The following is a 20,847-nucleotide window of genomic DNA, read 5'->3' as shown; positions in this document are numbered from 1 at the left end:
TTTGGATTTCTTTAATAATCAATGTATTTTTTATTATTATTATCCAGTTATTCTCCCCAAAAAATCTTCTCTCATTCTGACTTTATTCTCAAGGGAGTAGGACATTTTTTCGTCAAGAAAAACAAACATGTCTTCATTCTCATAACTTCTATTTCATAAGAGACTTATCTCATCTCATAGTGTAATATTTAAATATTCAATGTGGCCCTACTACTCCTTAATATTGATGATATTTTATTATTATTCCACTATGTCTGCTATGTGCTATTGAATGTATCTAAAGAAGGGGTGTTTAGGCTACATTTAAAACTAGTTTTACTGGTCACAATGACCCCCACACCCTCCTAGTGATATTTTTAAGAATTAAAGACACAAAAAAACAGTGGAATTAATGTGCTAACGACACATTTTTATAGATTACATGACATCTGCATGAATAAGTGCAAATGTTTATCTCCGATTGAACATATGTCAAATATAGTGATCCCCCCACCGCCCCCCAACCCCCACATCTCTCAAGCCGCTCAGCGCTGAGCATGGAGCTACTTTTCTGAATGGAAGCCAGACACACTGAGTGCTCCCACATGCTGGGGAGGGAAGGAGGGAGGGATTGAGAGAGACAGAGACGGGGGAGGCGGGAGCGAGGGGGGGGGAGCGGCTCCTGTTTCCATCTTGTCTCCAAGGGGACCGGCGAGCCCACCAATCACAACACTGAGAGCCAACAAGCGGGCAATTCAATTCCTTAAAGACGCAGCGTCCACTTTTCCGGCAGTAAATCAAGACTGGCAGTTAGTTTCTTTTCTTTCTTTCTTTTTTTTATTAAACGTGAATTCACATGTTAGTTTGAGCCCATCCATTTCTCAAAGAGTATCTGCCTAAATACAAACTAGGCATCATACTTTTTTCCAAACAAATAACACAGCTGTGTACATATATTCACAAACTGAAAAAGGACAGTGGATGGGTGATAGGTTCTTATTTATTCATTTTTTTAAAAAGATGACAGGTTCACACTCAGGAATGTGAAGTAACTATACTGCCCAGATTTTTTTTTGTCCTTTATCAAACAGTATGTGAGACCCACATAAAAATAAACTGCTTTTTTAAGTGCAAGAAACAAAAATACAGGTTTGTGGTTTATGATAAAAAAGAAGGCAGTCTTCCGTTTTCAAATAAAGTTTCATTTAATGAAACAAGAGAATGGAATGTACTTTTTTGCTTGCTTGACCACCACTGTTATCACAACATGCCCTTTTTTTGCAGAATGATCAGTCAACTGGTTCCTATAATATTTCCAATAACATTCAAATAAAGACATAAATGTGTCGTATGTATCGACACATCACATCAGGCCATACTAAACCTTTGCTTTGTATCAGTTCCAGCTGATTTGTTTTATTATTTCTCTGCCCGGACAGGCTTTCAGCATCATAACATGTTGACAGTGCACAAGTCTGCTCAAATTCTCCATCACTTGCTACAATTGTTGATGGTCTGTATCTTTAAAGAAGAGTATTATATTGCACAAAAAATGAGAGAGAAAGAAAGAAAAGGGGGGCGAAAAAAACAGTATGTGCCATTAAAAAATACCAAAAAATCCAGTTTCACACCTGCGATCGGGACCCATCCACATATCACGAGTATGATATACATAAACTCCTAACTTTTACTATATTACAGTACATATACAATCTTGAAACTAGTTCCAGCTCTGAGGTATGTGTTCCCCCATGACGCCTTTTTGTATCGTCTACAAATACTCAACAAATCTGCTTCTACAACTGTACAAAAAGAACCAAGTTGAAAATCACAAGGCAATTTTTGATGCAAGATTTGAATTTAACTTAATCCTTAAAACCAGGACTCCCTTGCATGCGTTAAAAAAAAAAAAAAACAGGATAAAGGGAAGAAGTGCCTGAAACTCACTGAAAGCACAGTAAGAACATTCCCTTTGGACTGTACAAAAATATGCCTGAAAATATCTTACTTTTCTTTTAAAAAGATGAGGTCTGTTATGTATCAAAATGTTTTCTTTTTTCCTCCACATGTTGCTGCTGAGAAAACAAGACGGAGGAGGTAAACGGAATCAGTTAGAAAAAAAAATCTGATTTAGAAATTACTTAGCATCCTGAACAGTTCACAGATTTACTTCCATCTCCCTGCAGTTTGTCTAAAAGAGGATAAGATGCATAGAAGTTCACGTTTTCTTCCCCCATATGTGGCAGGGAAAAATCCATAAAACCCTGTCATGCTGCCGGATAAAAAAAGAAACGTCTGCAGACTGTTTGTGTTTTTTTTTTTGTACATTTTTTGCTACCAGCTTCATAAGCATCTCAAACCTCACCTTGCCTCCTTTTGCTCCAACACGCAAAAAGGAAGGATCTAAGGAGGCAGGGGGACAACTCGATCAGGACAATTTGTTGTTGTTTTTTATCAGTATGTAAAGACCAGGTCAGAAAAGTTGGCCTCCAGCCAGTCCCCTGCTATCATCTCACTGAGTTCAGGCGTGCAATAGTCTGGGAACTCAAAGTGAGAGCCCAGGCTACCCTCACTGAAAGAGTCCAGGTCCTTATCCACAAGGGACAGCGACAGGTTTCCTGAATTCTCCGAACCAGAGGCGCTGGGGGCGAAATTCAAACTAAAGTCAAACAGCAAATCGTCCGCGTCCTCACCGGAAGAGGAGCTGCTGCTGCTGGAGGAGGAGGATGAAGATGAGGAAGATGTAGAGACAGACCTGGAGGATGCTGGTGAAGCAGCGTGCAATGTGCTCTGCTTGGAGATGTTCTTAATGTTGTAAAAGAGTCTGTTGGTGGTGGTGGAAGTGGAGGTGGTGATGGAGGTGGCGCTCCTCACGTCCTCGTACATGCTTGCCCCTTCTGACTCCGCGGAGGAGCTCAGCGTGGGGCTAGCCGGCACTTTGGCGACGTTGTACGGCCGCAGGCGCTCCTCCTTAATCCCCCCGACCCGGTGGTGGTGGTGGTGGTGGTGGTGGCGGTGAGCGTGGCGGTAGTCCTCCTCGTAGTCGTCATCGTCCTCCTCGTCGTCGCTGGGTTCACTTTTGATCACCTTAGCGACTTTAAAGGCCGGGTATTCATCCGCGTAGCTGTGCGAGGACTTGGAGCCACTCTTGGTTTTGATCTTGGAGCACTTCTTGCTGGGGGTCTTGCTGGTCATTTTGCCGCATTTCTCCGGCGACGGCGCAGAAGAAGATGATTTGGAGCTGTCGAGCTTTGGTTTCTTCTTGGGTCTGTACTTGTAGTCGGGATAGTCGGCCATGTGTTTTAGCCTGAGCCGCTCCGCCTCTCTTATGAAGGGGATCTTCTCGCAGTCCTTCAGCATCTTCCACCGTTTGCCGAGTCTTTTGGAGATCTCGGCGTTGTGCATGTCCGGCGATTGCTCCATGATCTTTCTCCTCTCGATTTTAGACCACACCATAAACGCGTTCATGGGTCTCTTAATGTGGCCGGTGGCCGTCTTGCACCAGTCCGGGTTGATGGCGACGGGGCTGCACGCCATAAATTCACTCTCTTCCGAGTCTGTCGCCTCCCGCGACATGCTCCCGTCCGTCTCGCTGTTGTCGGTGTGTTGCACCATGGTGCCACCTCCGCGTCTCGGAACACTTTATCAACCCGGCGGCTCTCCGTTTCTGTATAGTTCGCCTTCTGTCTTTTTTTTGCCTCTCTCCAGTGATCGCGTCTCAACCTCTTCTGCACTCTTTTTGCAGACTTCCAAACTGCCCTTCTTAACTAGTTATCGTGTCCCTTGCGTCACCGAGCGCCGTCCAATCACGTTGCTTGCACTCCGCCCAGCAGACTCCATCCAAGACTCCTCTTAACCCTTTTAGCCCCCCCCCCCCCCCCCCCTCTCTCTCTCACCCCCCAGCCGGAGTGGAGGTGGGGTGTATGCGTGTGCAGTGCACAGTGTCTGGGGCAACACGTCGGCAGACGATCATAATAAACACACTGATATGAGCATCATTTTCTTACGCTGCTACGCCGTACTGTGCGTAAATGCGAAGATGCTTTAACATTGTGTTGTTTTAGATATGCAAGGTTAACTATAGATCCAGTGTGTGCAGATGTGTGGTGCAAAAAGAAGCCGGCTGGGTGATTATTTGCTTTTTTTTTTTTCCCTTCCCTCCCCTCAGGTTGGATACTGAAGGTGGCGCTTGGACACTGTTGCAGACGCCTGGATGCATACACTGCATGCATGATCTTATATCTTCTTGTGTTGTAGTCCCTGCTAAGCTATTTTGTTTCTCCCTGTTTGTGTGTGTGTGTGTGTGTGTAGGCAGTAGACTAAAAGAAGTAGGTCAGTAGTACAGTATTTTTAAAGCTGCATAACCGCATGTAACATTCTATTTGCACATGCTAATTAAAAAATATGGGTCAAATAAATACAAAGGAGCCTATGCGTCGATTTAGCTTTGGATTGATAGTCACATAGAGGTTCAAAAGCATCCCAACACAGATTATATCTTGTGTTGTGCTATGTTTATGGTCATATTGAAGTTGTTCAATGAAAGATGTCTAAAAATGAGTGAAAATATGGGTCAGAATGTGATTTGCAGCATGCAACACAGACCTCTGCCAAGGCTAAATATTCCCAATATCAATGCTAATCAGTGCTAATCAGCGATGAAGTGAATATATGGGTCAAATAAATAGTAAATAGTCATACACTGGTTTAAAGCATCATAAAGTATCAAAGAAAAGTGATAGAATAATCAAATAAGTAGTCAAATGGTCAAATTATAGGATATGATTTTGAAACGAGAATGTTTTTTTGACAGATTTCCACCAAACATTAGCAATCTGAAACACTGTACACTACCTGTATATACCAAATGCGTATGGAGCCATTGCTCCAATAATTCAATCATTAATTATTGAGTATATTTCAGTATATTAACCAAGCTACAACATTATTGTCATTGTAGCAAAGAAAGAAAAAGGAAATTAATGTGTTCATGTTTCACATAAGGATTGTGAATTAATGGCAAAATTCCCCAAAAAGTGTAGTTCCCTTTTAACATCAACCTGCACCTGAAGTTGGGACTAAAGATGGAAATTACTGGCTACTACTTGCATATTTACATGACAATGTCTTTTCAAGATGAATAAATCTACAGATTCCCATTTGCGTACAGCATGGCAGTAACTAGAATGACATATTGTAAGGTAAACCAAAATGTTGCAATTTTGTCATGAAAAATGTAGCATTATCTACTAGGACATTAGAGAAATTATTAAAAAAAAAGTCAAAATAACTTCCACTATAGTTTAAAGCAATGGTTTTCCAAATGCAAGGTGGGCTTACCTTGGGAGGTGCAGCAGATTGACAAAAATAAGAAATATCATTTTCCACACCTTCACTTATGTTTACATGTCTTATGTTGTAAACAATGATTACATGTTTGTTCATAAAAGAGAGTAAACAGATTGGACTTGCATGGAAACACAGCAATAAATAGCATGAGTGTGAGTATGGACCTCCACCAAGGCCAATCCTACAATAACATGTATGGGTCACAATAATAGAAGTATGTTTATGGTATATGATTTGGACTTGCAATATAGTTCAAAGCACATAAACACGCCAACTCCAGAGTTGAGTCTCAGTACAAACTTCCCCCAAGGTGAAGATAAATAAAATAATGCTACATAAAGTCACATAAATTCATGTCGAACTTCAACTGGCTCTTTCCTGGTCCATATTTTTGTGCATTTGTAATCCTGCCAGTAAACAAGCAAACAGTTATGGTTGACTCATTTTAAATGTGGCTATGGAGCCCCACCCATACAAGCATGCATGCATGCATGTCCCTACTGACTGCTGTGTCGAGGCAGCAGCATCCTGGTGAAGCTACATCCAGCGACCCACACAGCTCCCATCCCTGGGTGGTAGCCAGCATTGCTATCGGAGGCTGGGGCCGATAAGGCGCCCTTCTCTTTTCTGTCTTGCTTCGTCCCCTAGAGGGCAATCACTTACCCTTGTGAAACCCTTCCCCCCACATACACCCTGCCACCTTATTTCCCCCAGCTGGGGCTTAGCAGGAAAGTGAAGGGGGTGGGGCAAAAGGGAGACCACAGCATAGGAGAAATATGTTTTTTTTTAATGCAGTCTGGCTCTCAGACAGAGAACTGAAATGCTACATCATACCCCCCCCCATGCTGATTAAGCTTTATCTGATGCTTGCGTCAGTATGCTAGTGAATACACATGCATGTTTTACAGCATGCCGCACTGCTGTTTACCACACATTAAATAGTTTTTCCATATGAAAAGAAGAAGGCGAGATTATCACATATTTTAGGTATGTTCGAAGAAACAGGAAGCTAAATATCTGTGGTTTTGTGTGTAAAAAAAGTGGCTTCCCAGGTAGATATGGCTCAGGCAAAAAGAGCTTTTTAGTCATCTGTGCGTAATCTCTTTACGATGCTTCCAGGCTGGACATGAATCACGACTCCTGCCTAATGATGAGCATGCAGGGTGGCTGTCCTGCTCATTAGCATGCCTCATTATTGGCTGTGAATGAGGTGTGGTGTCAGCCCATGCAGCCAATGAGTCATTTTAGGGAGGGGCCCATCGCCATGTCTGCCTCACACACAGAACCCAACCCCCTACCTCTTTCTATCCCCCCCCCCCCAGTGCTTCACCCACCTGACTGTCTCATGATTAGCATGAAAGGGAGAGTTGCTAGAATACTGAAACATGCTTTCATTATCACTCAGTACAGTAATTCACTGCACAGAGACAGTATTAAATTGTATATTTATGCCCTGCACTTTAATTTTTTTTTTACAGCAGAAATCCGTCAGCATTATGTATCAACATCTTTTAGAATTAGGCATATATTTACAAATTTGCAATTGGATCAATCCAAACATTTGCATACTGTACACTGAGCAGTATATTAAAAGCTGTCTTAATTCCACACAGATGGTTCACTCTGACTGATTAATTGATCCCAAGTAGTATAATGGCATACACTCACATTTTGCCCTAGAAACTCCCATGTTTTGCCCTCGCGTTTTGATAGTTTTATGTATTTTTCCCATCTTTTAACATTCATGAAAAATACTGTATTGATAAGCAGGCATGTAAAATATCAGGTTGCAGGGGCATCCCATGTAATAACTAAGCCAAAATCATCCAAAAGTCGAAGGGGAAGATTATTAGCCACCACAACCCGGTCAAAATTCTGGTGGAAATATCACAATTTGCCTTATTTTTTCTACAAATGCAAATGGTAACATGTTAATTGGCAACATAGCATTAATGTGAAACGGGGCAGTGTCCCACCAGATTTGATTTCCATTCATCTGCTATTTTAATGTAATGTAATGAGTCAGGTCGGGCCGACACCGGAAGGAATGCTTTCAGGTCCTTCTCAATCCCACTAAAATATCTTCTGTAGAGGAAGGAGATTCTGAGGACACAAACATGGACCGTTCCATCACAGTGGCTGAGGTGTCTGGGGTATCTGGCTATGGATGTTAAGTGACTGTCTTGGCTGACTTGTCTCTTCAACATTGTGTGGAAGGGAACAGGACCTCTGGTTTGGCAGACCAGTGGGTGACCAGAGGGTGTCTTTCAACTATAGGGGGATCACAGACCTTAGCCTTCCTGGGAAAGTCTATTCCAGGGTGCTTAGTTAAAGCTCAACGACAGGAGGTGCAATGTGGTTTTCATCCTGGTCATGGAACACCCTCGCAAGGGTACTGGAGGGTACATGGAAGTTTTAACAACTGCTCTACATGTGCTTTGTGGACTTGGAAAAGGCATTTGACCATGTCAAAGACATCAAGGAAGTCCAGTTCGGTAGCCTTAGGGTCTCATCTCGGCTATTTGCAGACGATGTGGTCCTGATGGCCTCATCTGGCTGTGACCTACAGCGTTTTCAGCTGAGTGTGAAGCTTCCGGGATTAGACTCAGCACCTCCAAATCCGAGGCCATGGTTCTCAGTAGGAAAAGGGTGGATGGGGTCCTGCCCCAGGTGGAGCAGTTCAAATATCTTGGGTCTTGTTTACGAGTAAGGCAAGGTTGAAGCAAACGTGAAGAGAGCGCTGAGCCAGAAGGTAAAGCTGTCAATTTACCGGCTGATCTATTTTCCCATCCTCACCTATAGTCATGACCCAAAGCTCATGGGTCCGTACCGTAAAAACAAGATTGCAGATACAAACGTCTGAAATTAGCTTCCTTTCTGGAGTGGCTGGACTCACCCTAAGAGTTAGGATGAGGAAGTATGTCTCACAGCTGGCCTGGGAAAACTTGGTTTGAGTTGGAAGTGGCTGCTATGGACCAGGAAGTCTGGGCTTCACTACTACTGCTTCCGTGACCCGGACAAGCAGAGAAGAATTGATGGACGGATGGTAATGAGTCGGATGAAAAATGAACAATTTAGCTCTTTTATGTTTTGCTTGGGGGCGGCACGGCGGTCGAGTGGTTAGCGCGCAGACCTCACAGCTAGGAGACCAGGGTTCAATTCCACCCTTGGCCATCTCTGTGTGGAGTTTGCATGTTCTCCCTGTGCATGCATGGGTTTTCTCCAGGTACTCCGGTTTCCTCCCACATTCCAAAAACATGCCAGTCCAAATTGTCCATAGGTATGACTGCGAGTGTGAGTTGTTGTTTGTCTATATGTGCCCTGTGATTGGCTGGCGGCCAGTCCAGGGTGTACCCCGCCTCTCGCCCGAAGACAGCTGGGATAGGCTCCAGCACCCACCGTGACCCTCATGAGGAAAAGCGGTAGAAAATGAATGAATGAATGTTTTGCTTGTGAGTAAGTAATAAAAAAAATACTTTTCGCTCTGAAACTGACCTCAATGTGATCCAATAATAATTACAAATCAACTTTTCAATATCAGTTTACTGTAGTGTTCCTATTCTGCAAACAACACAGTTTGTGTGGCAGGCAAAAAACATTTTTTTTAAAAGAGAATTCTGGGGCACATATGATGGTGCACCCAAAAATCTGCCAAGCAACCGACGGCTGTGCAAACCTGGCGTGGAAAATACTACATCAGACACATTTGCACTTCTACATTTGTGTGCCTGCCAGAGAGCCAAAAGCTATTGTTCTCTCTGTGTCCCATTAGAAATCACTGTTTTGCATTTCTTATATGGTATTCTTTACAAAACACAGAGTAGAAATTCAGATGCAATTAATGCGTGTAAATCAACACATCTGTTTGGTGCAGTGTCTGTTCCTGTTCCTGCACTACACCTTCAGGCCATTGGTGCCCAGTGGGTGTGGCAACAAATGCAAATTTAACTTGTTGGGCACACATGGCGGATCTCCACAAATTCAGCCAATACAAATTTGTGATGTGACCAGGAAAATATATCCAAGCAATTTTATTCTTCCACAAACCAGTAACTCTGTATTTCGCCACATCACGCTTTGAATTTCACAACTTCAAACTATCACAGTTTCCAAAAATACAGTGTATTAATGAATAAACCATGATGAATGCTGGTTGAATATAGCCTCTTATTAGTAAGTCAGTGGGTGACTGTAATGTTATTGTAAAGTTCGGTGAGACACCAAAGCACCAGAATAGATTGTCAGAACAACAGGCTTTTATTGCAGGTATGAATTATCTCACTACAGGTACAATAATCCCAAATATAAAACACTACTGTTCTCAACCCCTGACATCACTTCCTCTGGAACACATTTATAGCAACACACATGAGCAAGTCTTATTTATGTGTTATTTTTCTCTTGGTTTGTGTCTACTATATTGGATATTACTGCTGTTTAAAGGGGACGATGAAGGTGTTAGTTCATGTTTAGAAGTTACGTCAAAAACTGTATTTAGAAGGCCATTAACAGGTTTTCTATGCTCTTATTTATGAAAATATTCAATTTATAAATAAATTAACTTTATCATGGCTAGGTCTGAAAGCAATTAACTGCGATAAACAAGGGATTACTGTATGTCTCTTTGCCATGTCTGCACACACAAAGCCACCCCCTGCTTCACCCACCCAGCTGCCTTTCCTGGCTATCTGATCAGGGTGATAAGAAGAGTTGCAGGAATACTGAAACATGTTTTCATTTTCACTCCAGAGATTACACATGATTAAATAGTGCAAATCCACAGTGCTGCTGTTATATTATCACAACGTTATTCCTCATACTCCCCAATACCACCGCACTGTGCCCTCCCTCAAGGCTGATGTTTTAATGCTTATTTGCTGCCTCGTGTCAAGGGAGAGGACATTTTATTCCAGGGCGATGGAGTGTTGAATTAAGTGATGGTTTTCATGTAAGAACATCGAAAAAGGGTTTTAGGCAGAAAAAAAAAACAGCTAAACAATTCCCTTTGCATTGCTTATCTAAAAGCCCCCAAAAGCAGATGGTGCATTCACAAAGGGCCAGTGAAGCGTTAGATCAATACTAACCCTGGCTGGAGGCTATCTGATGTTAAAAATGCATGGATCCATCTCTTCTGCATAGCCCTGAGACAGGTGTGGACTTCTGGAAGCCGCTATCTGATGGCCTCACAATGGGTGAGGAGAGGGGGCGGAATGTTGTGGTACATAAAAACGCAAATTAACTTTTTTTTCCACTTGACACATTCTTGTATCCTACATGCTGGGGTTACAATGTTTAAAAGTGTCATTCCTCAAGCACTGCATAGTGGGAGCACTGCATGGTTGCCATGTGTTTGAATTTATGTAACAAGTTCCAGAAGTTTTAAAAAGCGAGGTAAAGAGCACCTAAAGTGTTCTCCCAGTATATCAGGAAACCCAATCTCTTCTTATAAATGTGATGATTTACAGTTCACAAGGCAGTCTACACCACTCGGGCCCATGTCTTTTGCCTTGTGAGATGACACTAAAACCAGCTTTGTCAGCCGCTCCCGCAATTTGCTCTGCTCCCTGCCTGTTGCTATATGATCTCATTCCTCACACATCACACTGTCTTCCTCTCTTCTCGCTTGTTCCAGATAAGACAAGGAGGAGCAGTTGGGAGCTTGTTGTTCCTACCACTTGAGTGTTTGCAGCCCCGGGGCCCATTTTAATGCCCCCCCACCCCAGTTGTTGCTTTGCATGGGTGATTCAATGCAAATGTGTCTCCCAGGTGTCAGGTTCTTTGTTGACCTCCTTGATGTGGCCTCTGTGTCTCCAAAGTCTGATGCTTAGCAGACACTTGAGACTGGAGTATTTTGTCGTGAATGTAAACAGCCGATGCTTGAGCACTGTGGTGGAATGTTTTTTATCACACAGACAACCAAATACAATCGGACCTCAACTGCTTGTACTTGGCAGGCATTCATATTTCTTTCCAACAAGAAGACAAGACAATTATTTTCAACTTTTTAATTGCATTTTTTCTCTGGATAATCTGACCTTTTTTAACTCTACTATTTTGACTTTTTTACTACCTAACTTTCCAAACTTCATTCATGCATTTATTTATTTTATTACAACTGTATTATTTTTTGGGGGATGTTTTGATCAGGGTTTTATGCTGCAGATACTATATTCCATGAGTGGGATTGGGATACCGACCACATGGATTAACTGTATATTTTTCCAATTATTTATTGGTGGTATTGGTCAGGGACGCCATTGGACAATTTTAAAACACACAGGTTATTAAAAAAATCAAGATAATAAAATTAACAGAATCCAATATTTATCAAATAGAAATCTGTGACTGTGTGGGTAATTTGTGAGAAACTTCACCACTGTTCCATATTTTTGCCATTTGTGGATAATGGCTCTCTCACTGTGGTTTGCTGGAGTCCCAAAGCTTTAGAAATGGCTTTATAACGTTTTTCCAGACTGATAGACTTCAATTACTTTCTTTCTGGTGGGGTGAGGGAGAGGGAGTGGAGGGCAATAGGGGAAGCAATCACTTTTTCCACACACAGGGTCATGTAAGTTCCATTAATAATAAAAAGTTTCATTTAAAAGCTGCATTTTGTCTTCACTTGCGTTCTTGTTGACTCATTTTTAAATTAATTTGATGATCTGAAACATTTAAGTGTGACAAACATGCAAAAATTAAGAAATCATGAAGTAGGTAAACAACCTGTTATTCTTTGACCATTTGGTGAGCTATTCAAAACCGGCCCGTCAGATAGAAGACCCTTGTGATAGTATCACTGTCATAAGGCTGGACACACTATATGTTGATGGTCATTAAACAACCACACACAAATAGTATTTTGAGGACAAGACATAACTAGTATAAAGACAACAAATACGTGAAGTGGTTAAGTGAAATACTAGTTAGTACAGTCACCATGGACATGATATCCACTTGTGGTTTCCCTGTGGGACAAAAACAAGTTCTGAATTAACCACATTGCTTGTTTGTTTTCAAAACAAAATGTCACTATGGCAAAAAGTCACATTTGGAGTTCCAAGACCAGAAGCTAGCCGGATAACCCAAACTCTAGCTGCCAATGCAAAGTAAAGCCAGTAACAGCTCTTCAACAGAGATGCAAGAATAGTCGAACAATGATAGGTTTGGTAAGGAAGTCATCAAACATGCTGACATCGATTGGCGTAGCCTGAATACGAGACCCATCGTTTGTTGGTAAGCCTATGTGACACAGCAGACATGTTGGATTTGCCGCTGACCTATTTTTGTGATTGGCTTTGAAAGGTGTGACCAGCAAATACTGATAATTTCTTCATTTGAATGTTTTTTTTCTTAATATTATGACTATAAGATTTTGGGAAAATATAAGAAATTTAAAAGATATTTTTAATATTTGTATTTCTTTTTTATATCATGTATAATATGGTGCAAACTATAATTAATATAAATTATTAAATATCACTAATATTTCTTAATATGAATACAAATATTACATTGATATACTGAATTTATTTTATTAATTTACTACTAATATTTACGAGTTTATCAATATATATATATTCATTTAATTATTAGCCAAACGTAATTCCCATTCATTCTTTCAGTTGATTGTTACTTCTTATCACTAGAGGTCAACTTATTTTTACACTTGAATGACAATGTTACTTCAGGTTGCTTGTACAGTTAGTAAAGATTTGATGACAGTGACAGACTTCCAGTTTCTGATCAGGTTAGATCTTAGGATCTTAGGTTCCACTTTGGTTACAGCATTGCAGCATTGCAGCATTAGTCCACAGTACTTACACTAACTAGTGTCGCGGGTGTGCTGTAGCCTATCCCAGCTGACATCGAACAAGAGGCATGTATACATCTTGGACTGGTCGCCAGGCAATCGCATGGCAGCAGCATAATGTTAGTGTCAAAAATATAAATTATTATGCACTTTTATTAGCTGTTTTTATGTTTTATTCAGATAGCTTAGTATATATTGACTCATATTGGATTGGTTTTAGCATCTTGAATGAACAAAATGTATCAAAGTGGCCCCCTGCATGCTTCAGTTTTTTTCCCCCAAAAAGTTTGGATAATCCTGATTCGACTGCTTGACTGTTCTATGAGAAAGCATGTAAAATATTTCCTGCATTTCTGTCCTTGTAGACACTGACCCAGAAAGCACAGCGCAGTGGTCTGAAGGAGATGACATCATCCTGGAGCTCACGCCATACAGCGTGCTCTAGAGTAATCATATTGTCGTGTCATCCCTGAGCCGTGCCCGTTTAAATCCTTTAATTATATAGCAGCAGCAGCAATAGCAGCTGCATGGAAACATGTTTACTGTATGAGTCCTGCCTGTATTCTACATTGTGTCTAGTGTTAATAAACTTGTAGAGGAAGAGCCCTCCAGGCGCTAGCAGCCTCTGTAATGAGAGTGTGTTTAGTCTGGAGACCGCGTGGGACTAATGCTGATGGATCGTATGGCTGCAGGTCCGGTCTTGCGCTCGTTCACACACTAGAGGACATGGCTAAGGAAGGAGGGGTGTGGAGAAAGTAGCATTTGCAAGTGTATCAGATGTGTGCCAGACCAGCACAAGATCATTTACATGTTAATATCAGAGTGGTTGTCATTCAACTGAATAACAAGTGGTGCTTACACAATGATCAAAATAAAACCCCCTTGAATGCATGGTACTCAACAACACTTTTCTACTGCACATTACTGCGACCTAAAAGGTATGGGAAAGGAGGGATTATTGCTTTTTTACATTTCAAAACAATCCCCGAATGTCTACTGAGTATTCTTGTTAATTATTATTAGTAAAAGTCAAAGCTAAATGGATGTGTTTATCACATTTCACAGTTGAGCTCCAAAAAACACCGCATGGCCAGGTTCCCGCTGAGGCCATGTGGGTTTGCTTTCCTGCTGGCCAGCCCAGACTTGCCCTCTTTCCCCGTGATAAGATAGTGTTGAATGCCGACCAGTGTTGCGTGTGTGCGTGTGTGTGTGTGTGTGTGTGCGTCTAGCGAAGTGGGGGCTCTGCCGTGCTTAGTCACCCTCAGCCGCATCCTGTGCTCTGAAGTTTTACTGGTTTATGATCTTTGCACCATCCCAAGAATAGTGACAGTTCAAAGCAGCATGACAAATTGAGAATTCATGCCCTGTGGACAAATCTCTTCATAATGAGCCGCCAGGATGACCCCGAAATTCAATTCAGGGTTTGTTTTTTAGGGTTACCTTTTCACTTAATAAAAATGTTTGCTACTGACCTTGAATTGGATGAAAACAGTATAATTGTTAAATTTAATCTGCTTTCCTCAACTTTTTTTCCAAATCAAGACCCAAAATTAAATACAGTATGTACTGTAAATATTTTGAAACCATAAAGGAACAACAAATAAAATGATGTGCCTGCTTTAAGATGAATAAAATAGCATAGACAATGACATCCTGCAAACCATTTTGGGTCCCAACCGATTTTTTTGCTTTGCATCAACAGAATGGGTTGGGGACAAAGTTGATTTGCCTATTTTGCATAGTAAAGAACCATAACAGAGGTGGGACAGAGCCTATGCAGAAATGTAATGCTAACTTCTCTCATGCTGTTGTGTTGAAAACAGTTGTCTAAAATGTATTTTTTTTCACTGGAGCTGACGCTGTCACCCCCATGGTTATATGATTGTGTGAGTTACTGTTATGGTAGCGCCCCAATTTCCTCGGTTCTGTGTGAAATGGACAATCGTAACTCCTGTTATTTAAAGTCTTTATTTATTGTTCAGGTAGTTCAATTTTGTGAGACTTTTGTGTCAAAGAAGCTTAAGTTTGGGAAAACCCTGCCTTATATGATAACACATGATATAAAATCAGTAAATCTATAGCTTGCCACACAATTGCCTCTTGTGAAGCGGTATAACAGAAGGGATATTTTGTCAAGTTCCAACACACATACGAGCAAATCTGCTGCATCAATCAGGGTTTAACCTTGAAAACAAAAACAAGAAGAAATGGACTCATGGAGAGACAAACACCTGAAGCAAATCTGTGCATTCAGTCATGTTTGAACAGTGACCAGATAAGATAGCTCAAAGTTATCAGCACAAGATGAATTCCCAGAGGAGTTCACCAGGAGGGGGTTTCATCAATGCAGTGGGAGGGAGAAAATCAATTCCTCAAACCACATGGTGACAAATAACCACCTAAAACCGAGGAGAAATTAGTGGCACTTCCAATGGCTCCATCCCGTTGAGGGATAGCGAGTCAGGAAAGATGTAAGGGACAATCATTCCTGTGATGGCATGTAAACACGGCACAACTTTGTAAACATAATCATAATCATGGGGGCCAGAATGAAAGCATCCTTTTTTGTAGTCACACAGGCAATTGGGTGGTCGCACACTGTTGTAATGTAAGACAAAATAGCCGCTTTTCATTTTATAAGTAGAATTGAAAATTCTGTGGAATTGATTGTTGATTAATTTCATTTTTAACCAAATGGGACAAATTAGTGTGCAACCAGTATTAGTATTTTTGTGACATTTTTAAATTAAATTTGCTGTTGCCTTAAATTGTCCCTATAGCCACGTTTACATGAGGAGTTTTTCCTCTTTCCGAATGACTTTTCCAAAAACAATGGTATACATGGAAAGGAATATTCCAATCTCTTGTCTACATGCACCGCTATAATCAACCAGAATAGTCAATGGGGCATGCGCAGTAAAGCATACATATCAATATCACGTGATACCGGCTTCCCTGAGTTTTTCTTTCATTTGTTGTAATATCTCCGTATTGCAAGTTTTTCATTCGTCCAATCTTGAAATTTAGTTTGGATCAAAAACAAACTTTTTTTCCATTTTTATAACTGAAGAACACCTCGAGCTGTGTGTTACATCATATCTGAACATGTGCTGAAAGAACGCACCCAGGATAAATTTAAACAGGAAAATATAAAATTAAATCTAGCTAATATTTTATAATTAAACTCGGGACATGTTTTGTATAGATATATATTTTTTTTTTAAAGAAAAACTGGACTTATGAATAAAGTATAGAAGGGTTTAGATTCTGTTCCACAGATGGCGGTAATGCACTCCGAAAGCTGCTTGCCAACCGCCAATAAACAACAGAAGAAGAAAAAAACGAAGAAGAAGAACGCTCCTTGACAACTTCTTGTTTGAGCGGATACAAGATACCTCAATCGGATTGGGGAAAGGAATATTCCATCCCTGTGAATCCGATTATATATTCATTCAGATAGGCATTCTTTAATTTTTTTCGGAATGAGGTGTATACAAAGGTTAAATTCTTTGCGTTTGAGCAAACAAACCGAATGCAATTGGAATATTTGGGTCCGTGTATGCTGCCTTTTGTTATCTTATAAATATTGATTTTACACTACTCATATTTAGAGAGTGATTCACTCAAAAATGTCAATGTTTTGAACTCATATAATATGGGGAATACACTAAAAATATTTTTGAACTCATATAGTGACATCCTGACACTACTGTATGGTTCCTAAACTTGTGTTCTACACAAATTAGCTATAAAATATTAAGCCCTATTAGGTTAAAGTGTCATAAATCTTAACAGAGCTAAAAACTTTTACTTTCAGTCAACTACATAACGACATTTGAGTGTTACAACCTCATTAATTATGAGCTAATACAACTGTTTACAGTGCAGGTGATTCAATCTTAATTAGTTTGCTGTCTAAAAAGTGTCCCTACACACTGAACACATCCTGTGCATAGGGCTTCACGATCCATGGATGACGGGGACTCATTTTGTACAGGGGGGCACATTCTCTGAAAATATGCTCAGGGTGTGCATCACCGCCATGAGGCATAGAGCACCACGTCAGCCTGAGGCAAGGGACAAAAAAAAGAAAAAGAAATGAGTAACCTGGTGATGTAATTGTACAGCTGCTACCATTTAAGGCAAAGGGTGCAGGTTCAATCCCAACCCCGGATTTGTTTTAAAAAGATTATCTTAAATTAACAAAATTAATGATTTATTGAACAACTTTTTTCCATGTATTTGTATTTGTCAAAACATCTAAGCAAAGCCTCTAACTATGTTTTTAATGGGTCAGTTACCGCATCAAATGATCCAAATACAATTCTGCCTCGGGCACAAATTTGGTGGCCATGGGCGGCCCTGGCATCAGCTATGGAATGCGAAGCTACAGCCACAAAAATCTCTGCATGACACAACTCCATTATAACACTGGAAAGAAATAGGAGCTCATAACATTCAACCAGTAAGTGTACCTATTCTCATTTATGTTTCATCCTATGAATTACTAATGCTAAAATATATTGACGGCTATTGTTTTTTCTACGTCACAGTCGCTCCATATAGTGATTCCTAGCCTACCTTCATATTTCTTATGCAAAATCTTCAGGCTTTGAGAAAGATTTTCTTAAATGCCCCATTTTTGGGGGAAATCCTCCACATCCCTCTGAATGGAGCTATCTGTGAGCCGACCTGTAAAGGTCAGCAAAGGAGACACTGTGGGATAAAGTAAGGCTAAGCTGTGTGCATGGCAGAGCATTTAACAACTTGAAATCAATAACAAAAGGTGATGTGTCATCACAATCACACTTGCTAACTTGGGTGTCATAGAGTGTGATGCTCCCTTAGGCTCTCCTGTCCCCTTGAGGTGAACATAACTTCGATTTTTAGTCGAGGAATACACTGATGGTTAGGAATCAGACTCCCCTAACCACTACAATATTATTCATGACAAAACAAGCACAGATGTTTGATATGTTTGTGGAGTAGGTTCATGGAAGGACTCGTGCTACAGCAGTGACACTTGTGTTCCCATAAAATACTTCAGTTTTAATGTAATAAATCACATAACTAGTTTGATTGAGTTCATTAAAAAACATACATATATGTTTAGGTTCTTGTCAGCACGTCAGCCATTTCAATTACGTTTATTTTTGTAGGAATTAGTGCTTTTTGACACTACTATATAATATATATATATATATATATAATATATCATTTAATGTTTGTTGAATTTATTACTAAATTTGCCCTATACACATTGGGGTTCAAAGGTTATTATTGTTCGCGGAATAGGTTCAAAGCAGAACTCGTGCTACAACGGTGATGCTCATGTTTCCATTAAAAAAAAATCAGTTTGAATGTAATGCATCATATAATTTCAGAATTTTCTATGAAATGTATACTAATTAAAGTTCTGCCAACTACAATATAGTGTTTTTTTTTACAGCCGCATAATGACAAGTTCGCAGAGTATGTTATAGGCAGCACTTGTACCATTTCAATTAGGTTTATTTTACGAGAAATTAGTCCAGTTTCATCCAAATTAAGTGCACACGTTCTGTATGCACAGAAACTACAGTGTCTTTGGAGCCCCATCACCACAGAATGTCCATAATGCTTGTCAAGTAAGCTCTAGGTAGCACTCATGCCACAGTAGTAACCAGAAAATGGTACAGTTTCAACATAGTATACCACATCCAATGTTTTCTTACTAAATGTACCCTATGCATCTAAGCACTGCAAGTTGATAGTGGTTTGTAGGGTAAGCTACCTCGTCGCTAGACAGACAATTTTCATAATGAACGGGAAAGTAAAAGTTTCAAGAAAACCATGGCAAAGGATAAACGCAGCCATGTAAGCGTGAGTGGATTAGCTCGTCTCTTATTTCCAACATTTGCTCTGCGATACACTAATCTCATTACAAGTGTCTGTCAAGCATACATGACAATTCACTTTAACAAGGTGCAAGTTTTTTTCCCCTCTTTTCTCTGCTGCCTTTAAATTTGCGAGTGCTGTTCACAAATGAAAACACATGAGAGGCTCTTGTGGAACAGACACGGCCTAACAAGGAAAGGAGAACACGGCTCAGCACTTTTGATCATTTCAGACCTCAGTTAACAGACGTAGTAGTTGTCGTATTGTGCATGTAGATGAAAAAATACTATATTTCACATAAACCTCAAGAAAAAGGAACACATAATTAGCATCTTGTTAATCGGGGGGAGCCATTAAAGCCTACTTAGTGTGATGGTTTGCCATCAACAATTGCTAAATTGTTTGCCTGCACAACATAATGATTTTACTTGCCGTAATTGTGTTTTGTGTAAGAACTGCCTCTCTTTTTCTTTAACAAGAAATTGTGAAAAACATCCTGAGGCAGTACTTTTGAACTACTTTTAGATAACAAGATCATTGCATAAATATTACATTGACTCGCTGTCTGCAGCATGCTTCTATAGTTATAAATATATATATATATATATATATATATATATATATATATATATATATATATATATATATATATATATATATATATAAATAACTTTAAAACTGCTAATCCACACTACAATATCCTAACCTCAGTGATCTCTGCCCGTCCCTGGCTGTCCATTACTGCAATAATCTGAATGTTTTGCATCAAGCACTCAGAAAATCCAATACCTTAATCATTGCTAATCCCTGCTAGCAAGACATGTCTTGACCGGGGGGACACAGGATGGACACATCACCCCAATTAGCAGTTGCTTTAGCTTTAAAACCCACTCATTAGGCTGCTATAACCTTTTTGTCACTCAGTGTTTCTTGCTCTTGCACGGGTACAATTTGTGGTGTTTATGCAGAATTCAGTGCACATATAAAGTGTACATACGTTATTGCATAAAGACAAAAATGCATTGCAAGTATCTAACATGAATATCCATGTAGCAACACGTAATATTGTTTAATGCACTGATGAGCTACAATTAAATGTCAAAAAGTTACATGCATTTCTGTTGCAGCTATGTGTACGTAAAAAATTGCGACAAGCAACATTGCTGAATATAAAAAGCCTTTAAAGCAAATATGTAGTTAATACTTTACACCAGGAAATGGCGGGCATCTGTACCATATAATGTAACCAACATTTATTGGCATAGTTTTATGCAAAGTGTAGACGTTACAGACTTTCAATTGCAATGTACTTGCAACAGCGAGTCTGCCGGCACTGTCCAAAAGCAGCATATAATCTTTCCAATGCTTTGCTTAACCATGTTTAGGGTGGCAGGAGGGGATGTGGTGGGTTGTCAAAACACCAGTGATGGTGAGAGTGATAATGTGCTCAGGTAAAATCTTTTAAGGCCTAACTCCTACAACTCAAATAATTATGGCAAAATTTTGTTGGTGGCTGCATAGTGTAAAGTGGTTAGCATGCAGGCCACACAGCTAGGAGACCCGGGTTCGATTCTCTGCTCTTACACATCTGTATGGCATATGCATGTTCATCACTGTGCATTTGTGTGTTTTCTCCAGGTACTCCGGTTTCCTCCCACATTCCAAAAACATGCTAGGTTAATTGGCGACTCCAAATTGTCCATAGGTATGAATGTGAGTGTGAATGGTTGTTTGTCTATACGCCCATAGACAGCTGGGATACACTCCAGCATTCCCGCGACCGTCGTGAGGGTAAGGGGTACAAACAATGGATGGATGGATTTTGTTGGTGC

The 20,847-nt window shown here is 40.3% G+C and overlaps 1 protein-coding gene and 1 long non-coding RNA gene across 2 annotated transcripts in view; both read right to left on the bottom strand.

Moving 5' to 3' along the window:
• Positions 1-17,819, bottom strand: part of LOC144901701 (uncharacterized) — a 147,576-nt gene extending 129,757 nt beyond the window's left edge. The window contains exon 1 of the long non-coding RNA XR_013629762.1: positions 17,720-17,819. This is a non-coding gene — a long non-coding RNA (uncharacterized LOC144901701). The remainder of the gene's footprint in view (positions 1-17,719) is intronic.
• On the bottom strand, positions 2,423-3,741 carry sox11a (SRY-box transcription factor 11a). Its single transcript, XM_058090104.2, has one exon. The coding sequence runs from the start codon at positions 3,592-3,594 to the stop codon at positions 2,434-2,436; it is 1,161 nt and encodes a 386-aa protein (XP_057946087.2). The 5' UTR covers positions 3,595-3,741; the 3' UTR covers positions 2,423-2,433.
• Positions 17,820-20,847: the final 3,028 nt, after the last annotated feature.

This window comes from Doryrhamphus excisus, linkage group LG14 (assembly GCF_037039965.1).
Source record: "Doryrhamphus excisus strain RoL-2023G ecotype Guam linkage group LG14, RoL_Dexc_Guam_v1.1, whole genome shotgun sequence".
Classification (NCBI taxonomy): Eukaryota; Metazoa; Chordata; class Actinopteri; order Syngnathiformes; family Syngnathidae; genus Doryrhamphus; species Doryrhamphus excisus.
Note: the sequence above shows the minus strand (reverse complement) of the source record. Positions and strands in the feature narration are given on the sequence as shown.

What these genes read in the sequence shown, in the direction of transcription:
- sox11a (XM_058090104.2), bottom strand. Translation starts at nt 3,594, where the DNA reads ATGGTGCAACACACCGACAACAGCGAGACGGACGGGAGCATGTCGCGG.